Source organism: Kogia breviceps, chromosome 1 (assembly GCF_026419965.1).
Source record: "Kogia breviceps isolate mKogBre1 chromosome 1, mKogBre1 haplotype 1, whole genome shotgun sequence".
Lineage (NCBI taxonomy): Eukaryota > Metazoa > Chordata > Mammalia > Artiodactyla > Physeteridae > Kogia > Kogia breviceps.
Window position 1 is genome coordinate 185854899 of NC_081310.1, and position 19709 is coordinate 185874607.

The window sequence follows — 19709 nt, forward strand, 5'->3', positions numbered from 1 at the left end:
GGAGGGTAGAGGAGATGGAGGTTTTTCTCTACCCCTTTTGCGACCTCAGTTTCTCCAGTTATTAGAGCGAGGGCGTGAGATCCAGAGGTGTAAAGATCGCCTCTAAAAATCAGCGTTCTGTGTGATGCGGGCTACCAACCGCAGCCTCACCCATGGTCCGCGACAGCTCTGGCCTTGTAGGCACACTGCCTGTTTCATCTGTTCATCTAGGGTGGTTGCTCCTTGGAGGCGAGTCCAGTGGAGAGAGGGGCCCAGGAGCCGCTCAAGGGTCCACGGCATTGCTGCTGCTCACTTGACTGTGACCTTGGGCAGGTGTCTTCCCCTCTCTGGGCCTCAGAGGTCAGGTTAAGGTGATGTCTGAGGCCCCTTCGTGCCTGGGTTTTCACTCTTGCCCTCACCCCACCTTTCTCCTGCAGCCTCCCCTCTACTTCTCCTTTCGCGCGTGGCCTGAGGTTCGCCACCCCCGTTCCCCGGTTAGTTTGGGAGTAGGAAGAGAGCTACCTAGTGCCGGGAGGATGTCGGAGAGCCGCTAACCGGCTGGGGGGCCAGCGCGGGGCCGCTGCCAGGAGGCACGCAAAGCGCCCGGGCGCGGAGGACGTCCCGCGGGGGTACAGCTTCCTCACCCAGCTAAACCTGGCCGCCTTTTCCTTCCTCCCCGCCCCTGCAGACTCGCGGGCCTAGGGCGTGTCCCCCACTTTCCCGTCGACCCCACTTGTCGCAGAAGTTGCCCCTCTCCCCTTGGAGCAGGGACTGTCGGCTGGACCGCTGGGTCCTCGCCCGGCCCTGCCAGTTTAGCCGTGTAACCTTGAGCTGGTCCTTGCCCTCTCCGGTTCTCAGTTACCCGACTTGTAAAATGGGGCGCAGAGCGCCCGCCTCCGGGACCTGCTGTGGCGGGCGGCCGAGTGGGGGCCTCCGCCGAGCCCGCGGCTCCAGCTCTGGCTCCGCAGTGAAGGGGGAGCTCGTCGGGAAGGAGGCTCCGCGGTCACGTGACGCCGCCCCCCACCCCCCCCGAACTGCGGCGGCGGCGGCGGCGAACGCCGAGCCGCGTCCGACCAGAGCTGCAGCGGCTGCCGCGGGCTCCGGAGCGCCGAGCCCAGGAAGCCCCGGCCCAGGCCCGCGGGTGAGTCCGCCCCGCCCGGGCGGCGGCCCTGGGAAGGGGAAGGGACGGAGGTGGCCCGGGCTCCCCTCGGCCGGCAGCCAAGACCCGGAGCGGGCGGGCCGGGCAGGAGGGTGCGGGCAACGGGCGGGGACCCGCGGGCTGGGGGCCGGCGGGGAGGGGGCGCTGGCTGGGGTTGGCCACGCTGCGGGCGGGGGATGGAGGGGCGGCTCAGCCCCCTGCCTCCGGGGTGGGTCGAGGTCGCGGCTCGGGAGGGGGGGGCTCGGGTCCCACCCCCTTGCGTGGGTGGGGGTTCCGTGTTGGACTCACCCTGAGGAGGGGGCGCAGAGAAACGGGCGCGTTCTCTCGATTTCTGGGGAGGGGCCCGGCCCCGACACCCACCAGGAGGAGGCACTGCGGTCCTCAGAGGAAGGAGGTGGGGGTCCAGCGACCCTAAACCGAGGGGGCAGTGATGTCCTTGCTTCCCCAGGGACAGCGCGCATTCCCCCCAGCCTCGTCCCTGACCCGCCGCGGAACAGGGCACCCCCGCGTCACGCAGTCGGACGCCCCCTCGTCGCCCCCCCGCCCCTGGCTCCGCAGGATCTGAGGACTCGGTGGGAATCGACAGGGCGGTCCCCGCGACCCGCAGACGCTTTGGTGCCAGCCGCGGGGCGCCTGGGCTTGGGGAAGATCCCTTGTGTTCACGCATGCACGCGCACACACAGACACCAGCTCAGGACGTGAGCTCCCTCCCTCCGTGGCAGTTAGACCCCGACCCGTGCGTGACCCCTAGTTTTTGTTGGGGTCCTACCACAGGCCTGGGGGTGGAATCTAGAAGGACACCCCACCCTTCACACATAGCACATTGGCATCTGTCCCCGTGCTTCATCCCCCTTCCTCTCCAAAGTCAGAGGCCAGCAGGAGGGAGACTGGGAGAAGCTGGGTCAGGACAGAGCAGGAGAGACAGGCAGAGGGGAAATGAAGGAAGGAGGCAGCATTTCCCCCCCAGGCTCCTAGTCCACCCTGCCTGATGCAGGGTGGTGGTCCCTCCTTCCCGAGGGTGTCTGGAGGAAGGAGCTGGGCCAGGGCAAGGGGGTGGGCGGCCCTGAGTTTCCTAGCTAATGAGAGGGCAATGGGCCAAAGGGGCCCCTGGACAGGGAGAGGGCAGCCGCTGAGTGGGACAGGTGGTAGTCATGCCCAGCTGGCCCCAAGATGGCCCCCATTCCTCTGTCCGGGACCTGTGTCTCCCTCTGAGACCCCCTGGCAGCTGGAGGGTCTGGGGAAGCAGAGGGGTACCTTAATGGCCTTGGAAAGGATTCCAGGGTCATGATTAATCCTCAAGTGGCAGAGAGCCGTCCTTACCCACAGCAATGTTTCAGGGAGGGGAACTGGAGTGTCCATTGCACAGATGAGGAAACTGAGGCTCAGAGAGGCTGACTGAACTGTCCAAGGTCACAGAGTCACCTTTGGCTGGCCTAGAATCAGTCCTCTGGCTCCTGGTCCGGATGGATCTCCACAGTGGTGGGGTGGAGACAGGGTCAGTGACAAGGTAGAGAGGTTCACATGTGACCTGCTCTCCTGTGCGGGCCCGGGGTGTGGGGGGCAGTGGGGAGGGTGCCTCTGGGATGGAGGTGGGAAGCTGGGTCAAGTTGAGGAGGACTTCACCTTTCTTCAGGGTCCAGAACTCAGACCTTCTCCCCTCCCAGAGCCCTGTGCTTGCTTTGCTGCCTCTGCCCACGGCTATGATGGTGTGTGTTCCCTCCCTGGGACCTTCCCAGCTCCAAGCCTTCCTTGGGCAAAGCCCTCTGCTCTCCTCTCTGCCCCAGGTGCCTGCCTGGCAGGGGTCTCCAGAGACCCCTCTCTATCCACCCTCCGGCCCTGTGAGACAAGAAGGATTCTTCCTTCGGCCTCTTGAAATGCAGGCAGTCTCCTTTTTGGCTCGGGCGTCTCTGCTGCTCTGGCCTCAGGCCCCCAGCTGGGTCAGCACGAGCCTGGGGTAAGGGAGCCCTGAGACCCCGCTCCACCTCCCTCTCACCAGGCCCCACCCCTGCCGGCTGTCCTGTTCCAGAGCCGAGAGGCCCTTTGAGGACTCCTGGGGCAGGTCTGCCTTCCACGCCACCTGTCTGTCTGCGGAGGCCTTTGTCCTGGCCGTCAGACACCGCTGAGCAGCCACACGGCTGCACAAACAACCAAGACCTGTGCACAGCCAGACACAGATGCAAACACGCTCTGATTCACAGATACCCTGGGACCCAGACACAGGAACGCACCGCACACTCAGGCCAAGACCCCCGCCTCTAACTCTGACCGATACCGCAAGTGGAGAGACCTGCCATCCAGACGCTGTGTGCACACAGAGGAGGAGGGTGTTGTCAGGAAGAAGAGACTCCTCCAAATCCCTCATGGGGCTGATAACGGCCTCCATTACCTCCTCCAGGGCACGCACATGACGCACACCCAGGAAAGTGCCCAAGGAAACCCCACACCCTTAGAAGTGAACCTGGCAGATAGGCCCGTGCGCCCACCCACACCCAGGCCGCCATGGGTGCACACACACGCGTGCATTACATCAGCTTCCTGTGCAGGGAACACGAACTCAGCACCACCCCGGCAGGGGGTGGCAGAGGCCCCTCTGGCCGCCCCCGGCAAAGCCTCACCCTCACCTTCTTCCCTCTTTTTTGGTTCCCATGAACCCAGGTTGGCTGACCCTGAGAATTCTGGGAAACCACCTGTGGTTCCCCGTCAGTGGACCTTCCTCTCCTGCCCACCTTCCCCCCCGACGTATACCTGCCAGGTGGCCAGAGAAGCCTCTCCCTGGGCTGCCCCTTTGCTGCCCCTGGAGGTGCTGTTCCTCAGGCCCCTCCCAAAACAGGACACCCCCCCAAGCCCAGGCTCCAAGCAGCCCGGGGGTTCCCTTTCCTTTGCCACTTTTCCGGGAGACCTTGCCAAGTCCTGGCTTCTGCTTTGCCCTCCCAGCGAGGCTGGGGGCCAGCTGGTGTGAAGGGGGGCGGAAACCTCGGAGTTCTCCTCTACCCACCTCCTGGCTCGGCAGAACCTCTGCCACCCTGGGCCCTGGCACCCTGGCTCTGCCTCTGAGAGCCTGGCATTGCTGGGAGGCAGCCGCTGAGAGGTGCTTCTGGGGGCTCAGATGTCTTCTGCAGGGCAGACCGATGCTGGGTGGAGGGCGGCGAGGGGCTCCGGGCTTTGCCCTTCTCACTTGGATGCTCACCCTCGGCTTGCCAGGGCGCTAGTTCTGAGTCCAGGCCCGGCCCTGCCTCTTGCTGGCTGTGTGGCCCGGGGAAGTCATCTCCCCTCTCTTGGCCCATCTCCAGCTCTGGGAGGCAGCTCGGCCTGGCTAGGGAGTGTGAGGTGTGAGGTGGCAGCTCTGTGCCAATGAGGAAAGGAAGTTTGGCTCTGCTGGGCAGTGTGGGGCAAGAGGGGGCCCCTGGCTAAGGACTTACGGCACATGGAAAACTCTGGGTCCACACTAGGCCAAGCAGGGCTTGCCAGTCCAGGGATTTCCCGGGGAGACCACCCTGGGGTCAACAGAGGGGTCCTGAGGGCAGGGAGGCTGCCGCTGTAGTTTACATCTGTGAGTATTTTTATGCCCCCATATGTGCTCTATTTTTAGGGCTGCAGACTTGTACTTGCAGGCAGTGACTCAGAGAGGAAGGAAGAAGCAGCAGAGGGGTGCTGGTGGGGAGACACCCCAAAACGGGGAGGTTCCGCTGGGATACCAGCCTTCCCCACTGGAAGAAAGGAGTCAAATCTGTGGCGCCCCCGCTGTGTGCTGGCCCTCGTTTGCACACTCAGGAAGCATTTACTGAGCGTGTAGCGCGTCCCAGGGACAGTAATAGACACTGGTGAAACAGACATTAGCTGGGTGTGGCATCCTTCGGTCCCTGCCACAGCCCGGTGTGGTGCTACTGTGGCCATGTCTCAGATGAGGAGGTAAGGCTCAAAGAGGTCAAATGAACTGCCCACTCCTCTAGTAAATGCCTCTGCCAGTGTGGGGCCACCCTCCCTGGGGTCCCCTTTTGGAAGAAAGCCTGAGTTAAAAATCTGACTTTGCCACTGATTAACGGCACAACTTGGGACCCATTACCCCATCTCTCTGAGCCTCTGTTTCTTTATCTGTAAAGTGGGGAATCACCCACTCTGTGTACCTGATGGGGTTGTTTTGAGGGTTAAGAAGGCAAATACCCAGGGCAGTTTCCAGCTCATTGTGGCCATTTGTTGGGGACTCAGAGGAGACGGGCTGGGAGTTGTCAGGAATCCAAGTCCAGTTTCTGCCGTGTGACTTTGGATAAGTCACCTCACTCTCTCTGTGCCTCATTTCCTTCTCCATAGAGCAGGGATGATAAGCCCTTGTTTGCCTGCCTACCTGCAAGTGTTTTTTGTGCAGATCAGACATGGTGGCTGGGAGCTGCTTTGAAAAACATAGAGCTGCACTCAGAGATATGAATGCACAGAAGAAAAAACAAACACCAGAAAAATATGGAGAAAAATCTTTAAAAAGAAACTTCAAATATTTTATTACAGCAAGAAAAAATAAGCCTTTTGTTCAGTGTTTTAGGGGCAGAGTGGGAATTGTTTCCATAACCTCACATTTCCAAGGCAGTTGGCATTGCTCTTGTCACATGAGATGGGTAGTTTTCCCCCTCGGGGAGTCGGTGCCTGGCACATAGTAGGTAGTCGATAAGTGGTCCTGGTGGCTATGAGTGGAGTCGCTACGAGGGGAAGGAGGAGTGAAGATATTTCTGGTGGTGTGACCACTATAGCATGAAAGGTGGCAATCAAGACACTGGTCTGGCTTCACTGGAAGGTGTGTGTAGGGGTGAGTTGGAGCCAGTTTATTAAGGACCTTGAATTCCAGGCTGAGGAATTTTCCCTGCAAACCAATGGGAAAACCATTGGAGAGAGTGGCTGAGTCTTCTGTGGGCAGGCCTTGGGTAGGAATTAGCCTGGCTAGTTCTCTGCCCTGCTTCTTCTGCTGTGTAAGTGTGGCTCCATTGCCCGTTTCCCTGGGTCTCATTTTCCCCCTGTATGCAAAGGAGAGAGCTCCAGCATTTTCCATCCCAGGGACAGGAAAGAGGACCAAGGCACCAAGCAGTCAGGAAAGAAGGGGGCTATCTGTGTTGGAAATCAGGAGACCCATGTCCCCCTCTGACCTCATCCCACTAGCTGTGTGATCTTGGGCAAGTCGCCAGCCCCTCTGAGCCTCCCTTTCCATCTGTGCAATGGGTGGGTGCAGTTTCTGCCTTTGCAACGTGGCTCCAGTGAGGTGGAGCTGGTGACCGTGCTGTATGAGCCTCAGGTGTGTTGTATCTCTGGGGGACTCGTGCTGTTGCTTGCAACTACATGTTCCCCAGGCTCCCTCTGGGGCTGCTGCAATTTGCGGGGGACAGTGGGTGAAAACAGACTCCTGCGCGGCCAGAGAGGCCGTGACCTTCTCAAGGCCACAGGAGCCGCATGCCCGCCACAGCCAGGCTGCTGGGGGAGTGGACAGGTGAGGCATGTGGGCCCAACCCTCCGCTCTGCTCCTGAGTTCTCCACCCCAAGTCTGCAAGAGAAAGACACCCCCATTCCCAGCTCAGAGGACAGCCCTTTCCAAGACCCCACTCCTCTGAGTTGGGACTTTTGCGGGTGGGTGGAGGGTGACCTCGGGAATTTCTCTCTGCTTGCAAGCTCAGGGCCAGAACCGTTGGGGCAGCCCCAATTCCTCCGTTTCAAAAGTGGGACCCCTCATTGACCTGTGACGGATTGCCGGGACGAGGCCCAAGGTGATGGCAGGCACGCCTCTCACCCTGGTGCCGCGTCCTGACCTTGAGGGTGCAGAGAGAGGCCATGGGGCTGAAGCTCTGGGTAGGTCCAGCCTGGACCCATTTACCACCTGCCTCCACCTGAGATGTGGGAGCTTTTCCAGCTGCATAGGCGTGCCCTTACGGTCCCTCTCCCGGGGCTTCAAGCCTCCGGAAACAGGACTGCACAGAGCCCCTGGGACAAAGCCCTCACCTGTCCCAGTCACCGGGCAGGGCCCCAGACTGCCCTAGCTGGAGAGGTGTGGCCCTCCGTGGTCCTCTGAGGGGCAGAGAAACCTGGGACCTGTCCCCTGCCCTTGCTCCCAGCTGTACCATGGGGGTCTGCCCTGTGTTAGCCAGGGTGGGAGCTGGCTGGCTGGCTTAGCCATGCAGGAGCGGTCCTGGCAGGGGAGAAGCAGAATGGAGGCTGAGTGATGGGATGTAGGTGGGGGGCATTAATTGAGCACTTACAGTATGCTGGGCCCTGCGCTAAGCACTTTCCATGGATCTGTCTTATTTAATCCTCAGAACAACTGTCATTAGGCCCACTGAGGCTCAGAGAGGGTAAGCAGTCTGCCCAAGGTCACCAAGCCTTGTGTGTGGCTGGAGCTGAGATTTGAATTAAGGGCTGTCTGACTCCATTTGTAACCGGTTTGGTGTACTGCATGCAGAATGAGATGGGGAGGGGGAGGGGGAGGGGGAGGGGGAGGGGGAGGGGCGCCTAGTTCTGGGCAGGGGTGGGGCTGGGGCTCAAACCCTGGGGCTGCCCCACACCTGCAGGACCTGGCCCTGAACCTCCCAGCTCCCCCTCCCTCCCTATTCCCTTCCCCATGGCCCATCCGTGGGGCTCTGCACCCCGGGCTGAGTTGGGGGAAGAGGAGAGAATGGGGAGATTTGTTTGCAGAGGTTCCCAGGGACGTACAATCCCACAGACCCTGGATTCTCCTGGCCCCCTCTGGCTGCGTGAACTCCCAGCTCATGAAATCCTCAGCATCAGAGCTGGAGAGGAGCCCATGGAGATCAGCTGGTCCAACCCCCTCATTTTATAGATAATAATTATGATGATTACACCCGATGGCAGCAATTCACAAAGGGCTTTCACATCTGGGTTGCCTCCGACGTGCGCCAGAACACTCAGGGCTGGCAGGACTCGTTTTGCCGTTGTTATTCTCCTCACTTTGTGGCTGAGGAAACTGAGGTTCAGAGAGGTGAAGGGATGGGCCTCGGGGCACAAGCTGGACTCCAAACCCAGATCTTGCTTCGCCTGAACCCACGGCACCGTCCCGTGTCCCCTGAGACTTAGAGCCCACGTGTTGTGGCTCCAGGACTGCATCCTGCCTTAGGGGCAGTGTGTGTGTGTGGGGGCGTCTCTGGGGGGGGGCTGCTTCTGAGAGGTCTGTGTGGGCACGAGGCAGGTGGCAGGTGAAGCTCCGGGACACCCAGTGATGCCTGCCTTCCTCCCCTGTCGTGGGAATACACCACCTCCCTCCCTGCCGAGAGTGTAGACTGGGGCAGAGCTGTTTCCTAGGGGCCTCTACACCTGCCATGCCCATGGGGCCCAGGCTGCCCCCCAAATCAAGCTGAGAAGGCACCTTGGAGAGCCCTCATTTTACAGAGAAGGAAACCGGGTGCCAGAGGGGTAGGGACCCGCCCACAGTCACACTGAGCCAGTGGCAGAGCTGGGCCTAGGACCTGGGTCTCCTGACTCAGTGTATGGCTGTGCTGGCACAAGTCCAGTAACAGTACTAAGGACAGCCCCCACTTATTGGGCACCTCCTGTGTGCCAGGGCTGAGCACTTTACACTGAATCCTAAGAACAACCCTATAAGGTAAGTACTATTATTCTCATTACCATCCCCTTTTACAGATGAAGAAACTGAGGCTTTGAGAGGTTATGAAAATGGCCCAAAGTCATAAACCAGGAAGTGACAGACAGAGGTGAGAGTTCAAACACAGGTCCACCTTACTTGGAACCCATGCTGATGTCAACCCCTGTATGTATTATGATAGGAATAAAATTTATTTTATCCTTCTTTTTGCTCATAGCCAACCTAGGACATCATACATTCATTCACTGACATTTATGGAGCGCCTTCTGTGCTGAGGAGACCAGGGAGCTGATCTGGAGTCAGAGGCCAGGGGTTGAGGGTCAGAGATTAGACAGTGAGGTAGGGCGTCTCCAAACACTCCTAGACTCTCTGACCCCGCCAAGGATGGCTGCCCTCCCCGCTTCTGTCCCCAGCCTGGCCACAGACTGTGTGTTTGCAGCCTCTTTCTCTGCCCTTCCTCTTGCCCACGGTGTCCGTTGTAGCCTGATTTACCCTTGTGCGAAATGTGGGCATGACTCAGCAGGGGCTTCTGGATTTTGTACACCACCAGGAAGACGGTACGGACACTAGCAATAGCAACCACCACCATGCAAGCTCTTCGTGGGCACAAGGCACCGTGCTAAGTCCCCTCTCTGTGTGCATCACCTTGTTTGAGGCGCACCATCACCTTGTGAGCCAAGAGCTGGTATACCTCCATTTTCCAGGTGTGGGAACTGAGGCTTAGAGCCCCACAGCTCAGGACTGGGCTGGAAGCCAGCTCTGTCCAGCTCTGAGGCCTGTGCCCTTACCCCTGACTCACACTGCCCGGCTCTGTGTCCAGGCTCTGTGCCCAGGCTGTGTGTTTGTGCATTTAGAAGCCTGGTTCCTGGAAGGCAGGCTTCAGCCGAGCAGCAAATATTTGTTGAGCACCTACTGTGTGCCTTGGAGAAGTGCTTTGCAAGACTAAAGCTTGTGAGGATGGGGAGATAGCACCCAAGTCTTGAGGCAGAGGCTCTCAGGCTTCCAGGGGTGTCAGGGCAGGGCAGCGTGTGCTGTTTGAAGGGCTTTCTTCTTGCAGGAGTGTCCCTGAGAGTGACTCAGAGCTGAGTTACCTTAGGGGGTCTTCCCTGGCCCTTGGGCAAGCCACTTAGTCTCTCAAAAGGCCTCTGTTTCCTGGTCTGTGAACAGGGATGATAATAGCACATAGTTTACAGGGTGGTCGTGAGGACTGAACCAACGAGAGCGCTTGGCACCGGGCCTCGGGGACTCGTAGCTGCTGTTACTGAGCTGGGGTGCGTGTATGATGGAGGAGGAGGTCTTGAGGGGGCGGCAAGAGAGCTGGATCTGCTCTATTTGCAGGCCTCAGTTTCTCCATCCATCACGGCTGACACACAGCTCTTGTGTAATCTGCCTCAGGGGGCTGTTGTGGAGATCAGAGAGGTCCCAGGGCACGTAGGTGCGCCTCCATGATCTGCACACCGAGGGATCGGTTGCCGGGGGAGAGGGCACGGCGGGAACACGGTGGGCGGCGGCACAGCTGCCACCATTGTGGCGCGCAGGTGTGTCATTGTGGACCGGGAGAGGCGCGGCAGTTCGCGCCGGGGATTAGGGAAAAGGCACGTTCGGGAGGCCGCCTTCGCTCAAGGCGGGGGGAGTGAGGAGTGCGGGGGGCGGGGGTAACCAGAGCGCGGCCGGGAATGCAGGGCGCTTCCTCGGGGCGCCTTCGCGTCTCAGCCCTCCCGACAAGAGACGCCCGGGGCGCTGTCCCTGGTCCTGGAGCCCTCCCGGCCCTAGCCCTGCAGTTCCCGTGGTGACCAGTTGAGGGCGCCCGGGACCGCGGCGGACTCCTCAGGCCCATTTCGGAACACATTTTTAAACAGCGTTCTTTATTCTCATGTAATGGTATTCCCGGATAATAAGCCTACCCACACACGCAATTTAAAAAACCAAACGACACTCTGCCCTAAGAGAAGTAAAAGCCCTCACTTCCACAGATAAATAGTCTGGCACGATCACACCACAGGACCCAATGAAGTAACCTAAATGGTTGCCCCTGTTTGTATATTAAAAAAATTTAGATTTAAGGGTAGAAAAATCTTATCGTGGTACCTGACTTCTAGTTCAGAATGGCTCCAGTAGTTACAACTTTTGAAGACTCAGTTTGTATAAAGCCATACTAAAAAATACTCATATGTAAACCGGAGTTAAGTTGTAGGATGGGATAAACGGGCCTTTCCCCCACATGAGTATCTGGGTGTGTATATATATACATATATATATATATATATATGTGTATATATATATATATATATATATATTTTTTTTTTTTTTTTTGGTACGTGGACCTCTCACTGTTGTGACCCCTCCCGCTGCGGAGCGCAGGCTCCGGACGCGCAGGCCCAGCGGCCATGGCTCACGGGCCCAGCCGCTCCGCAGCACGTGGGATCCTCCCGGACCGGGGCACGAACCCATGTCCCCCGAATCGGCAGGCGGACTCCCAACCACTGCGCCACCAGGGAAGCCCTATGGGGGGATATTTGATGCACAGCAGGTCTCCTTGGGTGGGATTCTCCCTGGCATAGCTTTCCTGGCCTCCACCCACTGAATGAGAGCGGTGACCCCCAGTAACTGCGGAGGACCAAAACCACCCTCGCGTATTTCCCTAATGCCCTTCAGGGGGCAGAGCCGTCCCCATTGAGAACCATTGCCAAGGTGGGGGCCTTGGCTGGGTGAAGAGGGGTTCACAGCATCCCTGACTGGCTGAGTGGGAGCGTGACACCTTAAGGAACTGTCGGGGCACCCCATCCCCCATCTTACGGATGGACCAGTAGATGCCCAAAGCAGGAAGAGATTGTGCTAGGAAACACAACGAGTGACCAGCTGAGCTGGGAGCCTCAACCCAGATCTCCTGCCCCCGGTACAGGGCTCAGTCCGCCCAGCTGCCCTGGGTGGAGCTCTGGGCATAACTAGTCTCCTTTCCAGTTCAACTTACCTGCTTCTGAAAATGGGCAGGGAGTGCCATGCCCCTAGCAGGGGGGCAGGAGAGGGAGGCTGGCTGGATTCCAGCCTATAATGTGTGAGAGGGTCTTGGCTTCCCCTCTCCTTGGGGATGTAGCAGTTGCACACCACTGGACCCCTACCTTTATTTCTTCCCAATAGTTGGCTGAGCGCTGTGTGTGTGTGTGTGTGTGTGATGTGTGTGCGCACGTGTGTCTGTCCATGTGTATATTTTGTGTGAATGTAATGTGATCTGTGTGGGCCTGTGATTTCTATGTATGAATCTGTTGTCATTGGTGCGTATTCACATGTGTGTACAAACCCAGCCACAGTCAGTAGGTGAGCACTCACCGATTTGGGACCTGTGGGTGTGAGTTTGATTTGACCTTGGCATGCGTGTGTGCATCTGGGTTTGTAAGTGTGGGGCTGGTGTTCATGTGAGCACGTCTGCATGCATTTGACCTTGATATGATCGCTGTAGGCATTAGTTAGATGTCTCTGTGCACAGTACAAGGACAAGTGCACGTGTGACCTGGTGAAGTTTCTGTGCAGGTGTGCACACAGGTCCACTACAGACTGTCTTGTTCATCCTCTACCCCTAGTTCCTGAAGAGTATCAGACACACAGTAGGTTTCTGAATAGGCAGAGGTCTCAGGAACTCGTTGAATGGGATAGCAGTCTCAGAGTCAGGATGGCTAGTTCATTAACTTCACTGGGAAGCCACTTGGGGAGAGAGTGTGAGCCAAGCCACACCCACTCCTCCCTCCTTTCCCAGGGCCTAGGGTCCCTCCAGGAGACTCCTTTTCCAGGAACTCAGGGTTTGCAGCATCTTGGGATTGGGTGTGTGTGACTTGGCTAGAAAGGCCATGAGCTAAGGACAATGATGCTTCGAACCTATGAAATTCTCATTTTTCCATGATTCAGTCTCTAACCCAGCAAAGTAAAAGTGGGTGTTTTAACAGATGAGCAAGCTGAGGCCCAGCGAGGAAAACTGGTTAACGCAGGAGGCTGCCTGGCCAGGCAGGAAGCCCGGGATTGCCCTGCCTCCTGCCCAGGGTGCCCCCAGCAGATATGGTTGGGAATGACACGGGGGAGGGAGAACAGGGGAGGTTCCTGGGGACCCTAGCAAGAATTGACCCCACCAGCCCCATCTGGAGCCCAGGCCTGAGATCTTCCCAGGAGCCTGCCCCTCCCTGTGCCCTTACATTTCCATGCCGAGGGTTGGGAAGGGAGCTGGAGGCAGGTGGGTGGAACTCCCAGAGTTCAACCCAGGGTGAACTTGGAAAGGGAGCTCTGCAACCCTCCGCCCCTGCACCCTTCCCTCCTCCTTCACACAGTCTGGCACCTGTTTGAACAACTCAGGTGCAAATCTAGGAGGCCCAGAAGGGAGGCTTCCTCCTAGAGGGAGGGCCTGGACCCTGGAGGGCAGCCTGGCTCTGGTTTCTAGGGGAGAGGCTGCAGGGAAAAGAAGAAGGGAGCTCTGTCCCACCCCGAAGACGGCAGTGGTTTCCCAGTACCAGTCGGCGAGCACCGGTTCTGTGCTGCCTGGAGAGTGTTGAGCTCCCTGTCACAGTGGCCAGTGGAGGCTGGACGTCTGGGGACTGTTAAATACGATACAGCGAGGAAATGTCAGAGCCTGGCCTGGCACCTCCACCCTTACTGCCCCACCTGCTGTGTGTGTCTGTGTGTCTGTCTTGGAGGTTGTTTCATGTGCCCACACATAGAGCTGCCCCCCTTCTTTCCAACAGCTACATATACTGCATGGTGCACGTGGACTTTGATCTATTTATCTGGATGGCCGTTAGTTTGTTTTGGAACTCTTACTAATAAATCTTTGCTAACTCAAAAAAAAAAAAAACACGGCGATTTCATGTAGTTTGGCCTAATACAAATGATGCTGCAGCAAGTGTTTTATTTAACAAACTCATGCGATTCAAATACTATTCTCAATGCTTTGTAAGTATTATATTAGTTAATCCTTGGCAAAACCCTTTGAAGTAGGTACTTTTATATTCATCATCAACCCTATTTTGCAGATGAAGAAATTGAGGCACAGAAAGATTAAGTGACTTCCCTAAGGTCACACAGCCGACAAGTGGGAGAGCTGGGATTTGAACCCTGAGAGGGTTCACAAGAATGAGGATATAAGCACTTGCCTTCCTGTCTCTTGTCCTTGGCCATTCATCTTGAGAGTCACCTGTGGTGACGTAGAGGGTAAATTCTCAGAAGTGGTTTTGCAGGTTCAGAAGAAGGTGCATTGAAATTCTGCTATTGCTGGCGGACCGGGAGCTGGCCTGGGAGTGTCCTGAGCATCGCCGGCTGAGGGACTGTGACCCCCACCCCCACCCCACCCCCAGCTCTTGCCAATGACGCAGCTGCAGCTGGTCAGAGCCCAAGAGTCCGGAGCCCACACTGGGCTCTTTGTCTTCGGTGGGAACCCTGCAGCCCCCATGGCCCCTCTCAAGGGCCCACTGTCCCGGCACCAGCAGGGCCTCCCGGGGGCCAGGCCCGGCTGGGAAACTTGGCACATCAGAGGCCTCTTGGCCACCCTGCCAAGTGGACATGCAGAGCCCACTCAGGAATCATTCCCACTGAAAAGAGAGGGGCGAGGCTGAGGGAAATGTCCAGGTGGGTGCATCACCCTGGATGGGGCTGGAGCCCTGGGTCCCAGCCCTGACCCTGTGCACACCCCTTATGACCCAGGCCCAGCTCCTGGTCCTTCCCTCCACCCCAGCTCTCTGGGCGCCCCTGCTGCTGCTACCACTTAGGAAGGAAAGACTTCCTCCCTCTTTGGGCCAATCTCAGTGCTCCTAGGGTTTGCCCCTCGGGAGCCCTACCAGACTGCCCTGTGAGGAGTGGGTTTCCCACACTGCCCTGGAATCTGCCGCCCTGCCCGGAGCAGAAGCGGCCCAGCCCTGGCTCCAGAGCACCCTGCCAAGAGAGAGCCAGACCCTCCTCTGAGAACCAAACCAAGGGAGTGGTTCTAGGGCCGAGAAAATCATGCTGGCCCTGCCCAGGCTCTGAACTCTGCAAGGGGCTCTTGAGGGCTCCTCCACCCACCAGGATGTGTGGAGAGGAGAAGGGGTCCAAGCTGAGGCAGAGAGAGGGGCTGGCGGGGGGTGGAAATCCACCAAGACAGGAATATTTGCTGTGAGCCAAGGTGTCAGTTTCTTCACATCTGAAATTAGGAGACTGCTGTGCCCCCCATCCCCCACCTGGGTGAGGCAAACTGTGGAGCCCGGTACCCAGACCAGCCATTTCCCAGGGGAAGATGGAGCTCACCGAGCCCTGGCTCAGGGCCCAGGCGGAGCAGCTCCTGAGAGGCTTCTGAAGAATCCCTGCCACCCTATCGTTGTGCCCTTGGGTGGCCCTTCTCCCTCGTCCCCCCACTGCTCTGTTCCCTGCAGTCCCTTTAAACAGAAAACCCCATAGAAAACCTCAGGTTTCTATGAGGGCCTCCCTGGGTGCAGGGGGTGGGGGCAGAGTGGGTGTTCTGGGAGGGGTGGGTGAGTCCTGGGGGCAGGGGCAATGTCCCCTGTCTCCTGACACACCTTTACTCGGGGCAGGAGAGACAGCTTCCTGTGGGGTGAAGCACTGGACTGTGAGCTCTGGGTGAGTTGGGTGCAGAGGAGGGCCTCAGAGTGTTTGTTGAGTGAATGTATGAACGGCTCTAGAACTTCGAGCCCAGTTTCCCTCCGAAGGGAAGGTTGCTGAGGAACCCAGGATGGATGATTTTCCAGAAGAGGATGGGGCGTCTCCATGCCCCCCATCTTCCTCTTCACCTGGGCAAAGAAGGGCTCCTGGGAGTGGGGGCTGAGACTGGGCAGTTCCTTCCTTCACTCTTTCAAGAGCAGAGCTTCTGACCCACAGTGCGGGACTCTCCTAGATGGCACTTATTTAGCATTTACTGTGTCAGGCCTGGGCAGAGCGCTCCACGCACATGAACTCACCACAAGGGCCCTGCGGGATTCGTCCTATTTTACAGATGAGAAATTCGAGGTACAGTGCAGACCATTTTGACCCCGGATTCCAAATTCTGGACCCGGCTCGCTATGAGCTTCCCCTTCGTGATGACAGGGGGACAAATCCGCCGACAGAACCGGAAGGCTCTAGTGGGGGATGGAAGAGGGTGTCGCCTCCAGAAGAGGGTCTGCAGCTCGGTACGCCCTGGTCTGGGGGTGGAGGGTTGGCCTCGTCCTAATCTCTCCCCGCCCACCCGCTACCGCCGAGGCCCCGCCCGGCCCTCCCGCCTCCCCGCCCCGAGGTCCCAGCTCGGAAAGTCCAGCGAATCCCCTGCCCCCGGCCCGAGGGCGGCGCGAACAAGCGGCCCTTTCTGCGCGCGGCTGCCCCCGACAGCTGGACCGCAGCCCGCAGGGGCGCGGACAATCCCGGGGCTTGTGGCCGGGGGCGGGGCGGCCCGGGTTGCCAAGGTGACCCGGGCGCGGGGAGGCGGCTCCGGCTCCGCGCGGGCCGGGCGGGTGGCGCGGGCGGCGGCGGCACCATGAGCGGCCGGAAGCGCAGCTTCACCTTCGGGGCCTACGGAGGGTAGGTGCGCCGGGCGGGTGTGCTCGTGCGCGCGCGGGGGTGCGCGGGGAAGGGCGGCGGGTGGGGGGGTGGGGGGACACGCGCTCCCTCGGGGCTCTGCCTTGGTTTCTGTAGTTGTGAATTTGTGCTTAGGTGTGAGGTGAGCGGTTTGATGTCAGTACGTAACTCGTAGGGTTGGGAAGTCTGCGTGTGCGTGTGCGTGTGCGTGTGTGTGTGTGTGTTCCGATTCGGTGCCCATGTGCACGCGTGGGGACGCGAGTGGCTGCGGGCATTTCTGTGTTTGTGTCTAAGTGTGTGACAGTGTTTATGTGTATGAGTGTGTGTGGACCGGCAGGTTGGCCTGTGTGTGTGCACTCCTGGGTGCACGTACAGGTCGTGGGGGTGGGAAAAGGCAGGTCAAGGGGAGGCCCTGCAGGGGCCCTGACTTGGTCCCTGAAGCTGCTGGCCCCCAGCAGTGAGGCTTTGGAGGAAGAGAACCTAGAAGCCATTAGCAGACCCCCGCCCACCTCCACCCCTGGGCACCTCGCTGCCCCTATCTCAGGCTGCCCGGCTCTCTCAGGAACCCCCTCCTCCCAGGGCTGCTGGCTGCCTGGACCTGGAGACCTGTGGAGGCGAGGGGAGTCAGAGTGGTGTCTGGTCCATCTTGGGGTTACTGTTCCTCCTGACCCCAAGTGCCCACCCCAGAGGAGTGCAGAGGTGGGCTGGGCGGATCCTTGCCTTAGGCAGAGGTTTGGTAAATTGGAAGGGAGACTGGGTAGACAGACTGGCCAGAACCGCTTCCCTGGCTGGCCAAGTAGTTGCATAACCTTCACCAGGCCGTGCCTCCCTGTGGTCAGAGGGACACACGGGACCCAACTTTTGGGTGCAGAGCATTTGGGGCTCACACATGTAACGCTGCAGAATATGTGCTCTTTGAGCTGAGGGGATTGTGTCCAAGATACGTCCCCTCTCCGGACACCCAACCTCCAAGGGGACCCCGCAGAGGGGCTGGGTGGGGTGGGAGACAAGAGGGCTGCCCTGCCTGCCTGGGGCCCTGCTAGCCATCAGGTGATGGGCCTGGGTCGAGCCCTGAGCCTCCTGGTCAGCTGACACCGAGAGGCAGCCGGGCAGTGGGGCTGCGTTCTGTTGTGTGACCTTGGGCGAGTCCTGGCCTCTCTGGCCTCACTTGCCCCATCTGCAGAGTCCGCATTAGCTGATCCCTGGGAGACCCCAGCCCTGCCTCCCCAGAAGATGTCTCCTGAGCTGGCGGAGTCCGGTTTGGGGCCCCTTTCCCATTCTCCTCTGGCCTCTGACCAGGAGGCAGGAGTTGTTTGTTGTGCCAACAGCTGCTGAGCCCCCCAGCCCCCAGCTGGGCTGGAGGGTGGAGCCCTCCCCTATCCCAAGGTGCCTTCAGAGGGCAATGAGGGGAGCCTCTGGGAGGGGGCACTGCCTATACACTCTCTCTAATGCCGGACCTGGAGGGAGTGGGGGAGATGAGGCCAGGGGGTGGCCCCTGAGCTCTGGGGGCTTGAGGTCTTCCTCTGGTTCTGCTCTGGACTGGGGGTGGGTTAGGAGAGGAAGCCCCTCATGGGTCTCCTGCTCCCAGATTCCCAGGCGTTTGTCCCCTGGGTGGATGTGAGTGAGCTCCAGCTCCGGGATCGAGGCAGGCCACTGGGGAAGTAGAGGGGGGCCCGTTCTTCCTGCCCACCTTTACAAACACCCACACCCTTCAGTCCCTCTGGAAACACTCTAAGTTGGCTCCAGCCACACCCCTACACCCTTGCTCTGATCCCGAACTGCCATAGTCACTGTCCCACTCCACCTGTTCCAGAACATCCCCTGCTGAACCCCACCCCTGCTGCCACCCCATAGCCTGGTCCTGGGCCCCTGCTCCCCTGTCCCCAGACCTGTCTCTCTTCCTTTCTTCTTCACCCCACCACTTCACATGTCCCTGAACTGACATTAGGGCCCCTGCAGCCTATGGGGGATGGTGACAGTGCATCAGGCACCTTAGAAACAATACCTCCTCTAGGCCCCTCTGCAAGGGTGGTGGTGAGTTAGGATTGGCCTGATGTGCTGGGCGAGGCCTGGCAAGAAGGTCTGCCCCCCTCATCTGCTGTCCCTCTTGCTGTGTTTCAGGGTGGACAAGTCCTTCACCCCTCACCGGAGCGCGTGGTGAGTACTGAGGGGCTCTCGGGAGGGGCTAGGCTGCTTGGCTAAACTTTAGAGACACTCCCAAACCATTACTGTCCCCTGTAATGCCGGACCAGACCCCACCAACCCTCTACCCATCCTCTGCAGGCCTTGGAGTGGGCAGACCTTCTTACCAGCTCTGTCCCATCACCACAGTTCTTTCTAGAGCTCTGCTGTGGAGTCAGGAAAATCAGGTTAAATCTCAGCTCTGCCATTGCCTGTGTGACCTCCAGCAATTCACTCACCTCTCTGAACTTCAGTGCTCTCATCTGTGAAATCGGGATTAAAATGCCTATTTAACAGAGCGAAAGTTGTACCAAAAAAAAAAAAAAAAAAAAAGCAAAACAGGGCCTGGCATATTGTAGGCCCTCAGTGAAAGGGTTTCCTTCCTTTTCTCTATTCTTTCCCGTCTCCTGGTGGCTCCTGGCGGCTCCTGGCCACTGACCCCCAAACCCTCTACTTCCACTCCATACATAGCCTTCAGGATGCCCTCCTCCAGCCCATTTCCTGTGTCTGAGGCTGCCTCTCTCTGGAGGAGGAAGTGCCTGCAGCTTCCCCAACACTGTGAGCAGTGGGTGGAGGTGCAGCCTCACCTCAGGATTCACACCCCCCAGCCTGATGCCCCAGCAGGCGGGTGCCTCCCGGCTTCCCTGGCACCAGCATCACTTGGGTCCGGCTGGCTGCTCCTGCTGCCACTTCAACACCAGCAGGAGAGCCCCCAGCTGCTCTGGCTTCTGCTTTCTGCCCCTGCTGAGGGCTTCCTGGGGTCCCCAGGCCCTGCAGTGCCCCCCAGCTGCTGGATGACTCCTATCTGGCACCATTGCCTTACCTGCTGCCAGAGCTCCTTAGGAAGCCACACCTGGGGCGGGAGGCAAACGGAGTGCCCAGGCTGAGCTCCAGGGCCTGCCCTTTTATTTTCCTTTGACACTCTCTGTGCCACCTGGAGCCAGTGACTCTCCCTCTCTGGGTTCCGTCCCCTGCTGCTGTGCCTCTACTACGTGCAAAGCCAGTCTGAGTCTCTACCATGTGCAAGGCCATATGCCAAGCCCAGAGCAGGGGTAGGGCGAGGAGAGATACAGATGGAGGTGAGAAAAATGCCTTTTCTTTCAAGGAGTTCAATAATAGTATCCCAACAACTGCCACTTGTCAAGAACCTGCTGTGCACTGGGTACTGTTAGGTGCTTGAATTGCATCGTCTCACATAATCTTTACCACATCTCTGAGTCAGGGACTATTAGCCTTAACTACAGATGAGAAGAATGGTGCACGGAGGGGGAAAGTGACTTGCCC

General features: G+C 58.8%; 1 protein-coding gene across 20 annotated transcripts in view; it reads left to right on the forward strand.

Annotated features, from left to right (window-relative positions):
• Positions 1-925: 925 nt before the first annotated feature.
• Positions 926-19709, forward strand: part of RAP1GAP (RAP1 GTPase activating protein) — a 66668-nt gene continuing 47884 nt past the window's right edge. For 6 of the 20 annotated variants that reach the window (XR_010836972.1, XM_067015548.1, XM_067015555.1 and 3 more), the window contains exons 1-2: positions 16233-16247; positions 18366-18401. Coding sequence is in view for 1 of the 20 variants with exons in the window: in XM_067015565.1 (XP_066871666.1) it covers positions 16204-16247; positions 18366-18401 (80 nt within the window). In the remaining 19 variants the exon portion in view is untranslated. Of the gene's footprint in view, positions 1121-16179; positions 16248-18365; positions 18402-19709 lie in introns of those variants that run through there. The other 14 variants (XR_010836988.1, XM_067015587.1, XM_067015636.1 and 11 more) reach the window with 9 other exon arrangements.